Source organism: Takifugu flavidus, chromosome 3 (assembly GCF_003711565.1).
Source record: "Takifugu flavidus isolate HTHZ2018 chromosome 3, ASM371156v2, whole genome shotgun sequence".
In the NCBI taxonomy this organism is placed as follows: Eukaryota; Metazoa; Chordata; class Actinopteri; order Tetraodontiformes; family Tetraodontidae; genus Takifugu; species Takifugu flavidus.
The window spans coordinates 7,260,149-7,267,293 of record NC_079522.1 but is presented as its reverse complement, the minus strand read 5'-3'; the positions used below and the strand labels follow the sequence as shown (position 1 = coordinate 7,267,293).

Sequence of the window (7,145 nt, the reverse complement as noted above, 5' to 3'; positions counted from 1 at the left end):
CACTGCCTGCTTTTGTCTTTATATCTGCCGTTTGTGTCCTTAGCAAATGGAGCAGTACACAAATGACATGATGCGTTATTCAAATCAAATTTCAAAGCCATTATGATCATGTTTGTACAGTATGTAGTATTGAGAGCTGTTTGAAATAATTTGAGGTTCTTTCTTTCTTTGCAATTTTGTTCTTTCTGTCCTTTTGTCATGTCTTTGTTATTTGTTGTTTCTTTCACCTTAGGTTTTTCATTTCTGACTTTGTCTGCTTGCATGGGTGTCAAATTCTGGCCCGCAGTGTAATTATATTTGTTGAAGCTATGACTAATGACAATTCCAGCTGGTATCAGCAGTTCTGCTAATACTACAAATCCCAGAAAGCTCTGCTGGTGGTTCAGTGCGAAAATCCACACTCCACACTAATGCACCAATTCCTTGCATGCCAACTCAAATCAATATCAAATCAATCTTTATTTATACAGCATCTTATACAATCAAAATTGTTTCAAGGCGCTTTCCAGAATCCCAGGGCCTAACCCCAGACAAGCAACAGTAGCAAGGAAAAACTCCCCTTTAACAGGAAGAAACCTTGAGCAGGACCAGGCTCATGTAGGGGGACCCTCCTGCTGATGGCTGAGAGGAGAGGAGAGGAGAGGAGAGAGGAGAGGAGAGGAGAGGAGAGGAGAGAGGAGAGGAGAGGGAGGGGAGGTTCGGGAGGGGAGGGGAGGGGAGGGGAGGGGAGGGGGAGGGGTTCTCGGAGAGGAGGGGAGAGGAGATCTTCGAGTCTCTCTTCTCTTCGAGGGGAGAGGAGAGGAGAGGAGGAGAGGAGAGGAGAGGAGAGGAGAGGAGAGGAGAGGAGAGGGGAGGGGAGGGGAGGGGAGGGGAGGGGAGGGGGAGGGGAGGGGAGAGGAGAGGAGAGGAGAGGAGAGGAGAGGAGAGGAGAGGAGAGGAGAGGAGAGAGGAAACCAAACCATGACCCAGTGGGGTGACAGAGGCCTGTCAGGTGATCATGTTTCCGGACTAAGTATGATAATTTGACTATCTATGATAGTAACTGGAACTACAGAATTAGCAACAATAAGCTTTTTCAAAGAGGTTCCAAGAAAACCCACAAAGAAGAAGTAGTCATAGCAACCTTATATGCTAATACTGGCACCGCGCTAAGCCTCTGAAAAATGGCAATAAGAAAAGCAGAAAACAGGAGTTTTCTGGACAAGTGAGAAGCAGAATATCTGTTTACATATGTGAAAGACGGACCTTGCACAAGTACAACATCAGATGTTCTATGAAACACAACACCAAGATAAGCAAAAGAACCTGGACATGACTCAAAGGTGCCAGAAAGTAGAAGAGATGAGAAAACATTACATTTATTGTGAGCCTGTGGAAAATGAATACTGTTGAAATTTAATTCAGAAGGCTGCAAATAAAGAGTCATACAATTTTTAATTCATCTTTATTGAAGAAACGTACGCCAGCGATGTGTTTTTTTAAATTTGAATTTTGCTTTTGCATGGGTGCAATATTGAGTTATATAATGTATAGCAGGGGTCCCTGAACTATTTCCTGTGAGGGCCACATAACTTTTCCCTTCTCTGATGAGGGTCCAGGGTCAGTTTGTAACAGAAAAAAGTGTGACAACCTTCATGACAGAATCCCACATCAACACTTTGCAGCACAGTGCTCACTGTTACTTTGTACTTCAAAGGAAACACAGCATTTCAAAGCAACCTGAGTTACAAAGCTTTTGTGGTGTAGGAAAAAAAATTAACCATTATTGTGATACTGCTTCGCAAGCAAACAGTGTAAACTTGAACCATGTCGACAGAGCGAGACCTTGAAACCACATTTTCCCATCCGATGGCTTTGTTTGCGCCACATCCTCTATATCCTCCAACACATGAATCGGTAACTTAAAACATTTGCATTGGGACAACCACTGAATCTCTTTCTATCAAGCCTTATTGCTATAAAAACAATTTGGAGATCATTTTAGAAATTCTTTGGGATTAGTGTAATTTGGTGCCTCGGGGTGAGACACATGTTTTATTAGAGTATGACCTACAGTGCCCAAGTAGTTCCCATTTTTGCTTCAGGCTGGCTAGAGCATAATCATTGATACCAAGATCTGTTTTTGATATGTGTTACAGGCACCAAAATGTACAACAGCACATCATGAACAGGAGCTCTGGGATTTGATAGAACAGACAGAAACAGCAGTACCAATATCTCCGGTCCAGGACCAGTCAGTCCACCCAGATATGCAAAATGCAAAGCCTTCTTTTGTCCTTCCTGACGTAAGTGCGTTGAGCACGAAAAGAACACAAAAAACTGTTTTCTTGAAGACGATGATGTGAGCTGTACTCGTGAATCAATGTGTTTTACAGTTTGATGACATGGAATTTAATGACCTCAAACATTTTTGGAACTGTTTCGAAACGATGCCACCAGAAAATGTTTCTGATGAAGCCTTTATGGCTCATTTTCCTGCCAAGCTAGTCCCCCCTTCTCTGCAGTCTGCACCCACCCCGACTCCTGTTCCACCTCCCAGGTGAATTCCATCTGCTTTAAGTCTTTCATCTGGTTGATTTGAACTTTTTTTTTAATTAGCTATTTATTTTTTTTGAGTACAGTACGAGTCCTATATCGGCACTACCACCTGGATCTCCCCAACCTGGGCAAAATTGCCCAAAGCTCAACTTCGTTTTTGGGTCTATAAAGAAAAAGTTGCCGATTAAGGAGTCTAAGACGAAAAGAAAAGGTCAACGAGGCAAAAAAAAGGTATTCAGTTAACTTGAATGCCATAAATAACTCTCCGTGTTTGATTCTTCGTGGCAGTTCTCTGAGCAATAGCTGTCCTTTCTTGCATTGACCAGTTGGTTGCATAGTTAGCATGCTTGGGGGAAAAGTGACAGCTAATGTCTTCCTTCAAAGCTGCAACAGTTTCTTGACAAATAAGACATAGATGCCTTTGACCGGACTTCAGTGAAAAAGTATTTAGCTGTCCATTCCTTGCTAAACACCCGGCACGCACTGTCGACTTTTCTTTTCTTTGGGCCACTCATTGCTGCAGACGGGCTTAGAACGATACCAGTTTTAACACAGTAGCACGTGTTCGGCAAAAAAAAAAAAAGTCAATCCATCGCCGGGTTTAAAGCCCCATTTGGTAGAATGACCAGGTATTACAGGAAAAGGTGATCCTTATCGCAGTCAATTTACCATCGTTTGGCATTCATGATCTACACACGTGTTTCCGACCAGTTTCCCGAACACAGTTCCACATGTTCCTGAATCTTGAGTAGGTTTTTAGTAGAGTAGGCTTTTATGTGTATATCCGTTCACAAATTTCCTAATGTTTCATGAATGAGATCCTCTGAGTTTTGTTGTTACAGCCTGATTCAGCATCAAAAAGCACCCAAGACCAGCACGGGCATTTCCTGGGATGGATGTGAGTATCAAAACATCACTTGGATTGATATAAAAGGATTATTAGTGTTTATGCCAATGCTCTTTATGTGTCTGTGAAGGAGCGGACAACAGTTGTTCAAGGTTCCGGAGGACGGGTAAATCTTTTATTCTCTGCTACACAACTAAAATTCCTCTACAATCACATGCCAAAGCACCAGTTCTTCCATTAGATTTAAATGCGATGTTTCATGTGTCCCAATGAATATCAGTGACAGAGATGACAACAATCGGGTTTACATCAAAAAGCCTCCCAATGCCTTCATGCTGTTTATGGAACAGCAAAGACCCAACGTTTCAAAAGAAATCTGGCGTAAAGGCAGCGGGGCTGTAAACTCACATCTGGCAGCAATAGTAAGAGGATATTTGGGTCGGCTTTTTTTCTCAAAATTGTCCTTATTGAATTCAATGTTTTCTCTCTCCAGTGGAGGTCAATGTCTAAAGAAGAGCAGTCCTCATATTTTAGTGAGTCAGAACGACTGACTATGTTACACAAAGTAATGTACCCTAACTGGTCCCATCAGATGAATTATGTAAGTATACATCACGCCTCTTATGCATTGCTACACTGGTGGTAAAGCACAGTCACAGAAAAAATGTGTTTTTTATTTTATTTAGGGTAAGAGAAGGCAGAGGGACAGAAGTGAAGTTAGTTCTCCAGAGTCCAATTTTGCCATGCCTGATCCAAGAAACCAAGTAATCCAAGGTCCTCACACCCAGTCAAATATGACGCAGCCACCCGTCCAGCATGGAGCCTACATTCCAGATCCTGCCCCGCAGGGGCCCTTCCTTCCATATGATCTTCCACAGGGACCATACATGTGGAATCCTAACCCGCAAAGTTCCTTTTTTCAAAATAATCTTCCGCAGGGGTCTGGCATGTTAAATCCTCACCAGCCGGGGCCCTATGTGCAAAATCCGCAACCACAGGGGCCATACATGTGCAATCCTAATGCACAGGGACCGTTTATGCTAAACCCATATTCACAGGGGCCATACATGCACACTTCTCACCCACAAGGGCCCTTTATGATGAATTACTATGCACAAGGGCCTTACATGCATAATCCTCACTCACAAGCATCCAACATGAACTATCCTTACACCGAGGGACCCTACATGAACAATCCTGTCCCACAGAGGCCCTTGCAGAGTCACTACCCAGAGGGGATCTACATGTGCAACCAACAGTCACTTGGAGATTGTATGCCAACCCAACAGACCACAGACGGAGTGCATGCTAAATCAACGGCCACAGGCATACCTGCCAACACTGGGCTGTGAAACAGAGGGAGATTATTTGGTGTCCCCTCACAACGTCCCTGGCCCTTCATAACTCTACAATAATGAGGACGTGAACAACATTGCAGCTGCAGTTGGGATGCGCACACAATCTACCAGATCATTTGACTTCCATGCCTGACTTTCCATCATTATTTCTGTGGGGAACTACAGAATGGGAGAGACAGGCCTCAGCCTGTTCTTCACTGGAGATCTATGAAAGGTTTTCAGAATGGGTTCAGTGGACCAGATGTGGCTCAGCGTCTTCAATATGTGACAAGGAAGACAGGGAATCATGGACTGCCATGCCATCGACGTTTGGACCAGGGCCCACCAGAGTGATCGGAATTATTCTTGTGTGATTGATTTTTGCATGGTTTAGAGAACTTTATTAAAGATAAACTGGTGTCTTATAAACTTCCTGCCTAGTGTCATTATTGACTGTCGGGCAGATGGAAGAATTATGGATAAGGATCTTGTGCATCAGCTGGGAATTGACAGGGATCCTCTTCCCCATCATGTATTGGGTCAAATAACTCACCAAAAAGTCTTGCTTAATTTGTTGCCTTGTCTGCCGCTGATTTTGTGTTACTCTTAGTTCGGTCATCACAACCCACAAGGGAGTCATCTGGTCTGCACAACAAACATAATGCCCGCTAGCACAGACTGAATATTATATATTCTGATATGTATATTGTATACACCCTCTGTACTATGTACAGGTATACAAGGGCTGAGTATCCATTTATCCTGGATTATTGTATATATACATCCTTTTTTGTATATTCTCTATTCTATCCCAATTTTATTTTTTTTCTGCATGCTTTCGCTGTTGTTGTGCTGTAAATTTCCCTGTGTGGGACAAATAAAGAGTCTGAATCTGAATCATAAGACTCCTCGTATCTCCAGATCTCTAATTCATATACCTGTAACGTGATCTGTTTTCAAGAAGGCGATAGATGCAAAACAGCTTCTAACACTTCCCCAGGTCATTACCAGTATCTTTTAATGCCGTTCAGTCTCACCAATGCCTCTGAAGTAGTTCAGGCCCACCTTGATGACATCCTGATCTTTTCCAAATTCTGTGAGGAGCCACTCCTACAGTATCCTCTCAAATTCTGTTTGTCAAGTTACATACTTCTCAAGTACTTTTCAATGATATATCAAATCTCAGGGAAGCATTAAGATGTAAACATGCCCCAAAACTGTAAACGTGCCCCAAAAATGCAAGAGAGAAAAGCAGCAAATTCAACGCAATGGGAGCTGACAGTCTTGAAAGATGAGCAAACATAATTGAAGTTAGCACGCCGGGCAGAGCAGAGCAGCGTCATCTAGAATGCAGTGATTTCTCAATCACAAATATCTGCCTTATACCTGGTTTCTAGCTACGTAACTGCTGCTCTTCTACGATATTGTAAAGGATTGCATCCATGCATTTAAGAGACAAGGGATAACGTAATTTTTCATTGTCATTTCCAAAAGTTAGCTTCCGTTGTGGTGTGAAATGACATATCTTGCATTTGTTTGTTTTTCCATTATTCCTGTATTTGGTGTTTGGCCGGTTGCAACGTGTTTACTCTTGCAGTGCATTTGCCCCCATAGCCCGCCGTACTTACACAGCAGCACGTCCTGAGCAGATCGCAGAGGTGTCTACTCAAGTGACGTCTCTAATATCCTCACTCAATACAGTGTCAGTACATTTACTTGCTTATAGTCTTTATTTGTCTTTGAAGTACTTTGATGTCTTGATGTCTTCCATGTTTGTATCAATCTTTGATCCAGCCCAACTTACGATTGCTTTGATGTGAATGCTAAGTGAAGGCTCTAATATCCTCAATTACAGCGTAAATACATTTTCTTACTTATAGTCTTGGTTTGTCTTTGAAGTACTTTGATGTCTTGATGTCTTTCATGTTTGTATCAATCTTTGATCGAGCCAAACCTATGGTTGCGCTGCTGTTTATCATCATCATCTGTATTGCAAGAGTCAAACGGTAAAATGTCTGAACATAATCTGAACGAGCTGTGGAGTTTAATAGAAGCGACAGATATCACAAGTGTAGAGGAGCCAAGTTCTTACACATTACTCAGTGGATTAGAACTTCAAGATGTCTTCTTCCCTGAGCTTGAAGTGAGCACATACCCTCAATCTTGGGACAATCTTGACGTGAGTAGATGTTAAGACATGAGGATAGAAATCTCAAATTGAAGACTGATGATGAAGATGATGATGATGTGTTTTACAGACCATCGAACTCAGTTCAAGTGACATAGGAGCCAATTGGAAAGTGCCTGATGTGACGTTACCTGCCCTAACAACATCGAGTTCAACATCCCATACAAAATCTGACTCTGGGTGCTCTTATGAACAATATCCGAGTCCTACCACATTGGCGTCAGGTCTTTTAAAA

The 7,145-nt window shown here is 42.5% G+C and overlaps 1 protein-coding gene across 1 annotated transcript; it reads left to right on the top strand.

Moving 5' to 3' along the window:
* The first annotated feature begins 887 nt into the window (after positions 1-887).
* On the top strand, positions 888-5,619 carry LOC130522551 (transcription factor 7-like 1-A). The gene is made up of 5 exons (XM_057027059.1): positions 888-3,436; positions 3,516-3,551; positions 3,666-3,807; positions 3,879-3,986; positions 4,072-5,619. Coding segments are annotated over exons 1-5 (954 nt in total). The 5' UTR covers positions 888-3,434; the 3' UTR covers positions 4,738-5,619.
* The last annotated feature ends 1,526 nt before the right edge of the window (positions 5,620-7,145 follow it).

Coding starts and splice junctions, on each gene's coding strand:
- LOC130522551 (XM_057027059.1), top strand. Junction 3,552..3,665: donor TTCAAGGTTCCGGAGGACGG/GTAAATCTTTTA, acceptor AATGAATATCAG/TGACAGAGATGACAACAATC. Junction 3,987..4,071: donor GGTCCCATCAGATGAATTAT/GTAAGTATACAT, acceptor TATTTTATTTAG/GGTAAGAGAAGGCAGAGGGA.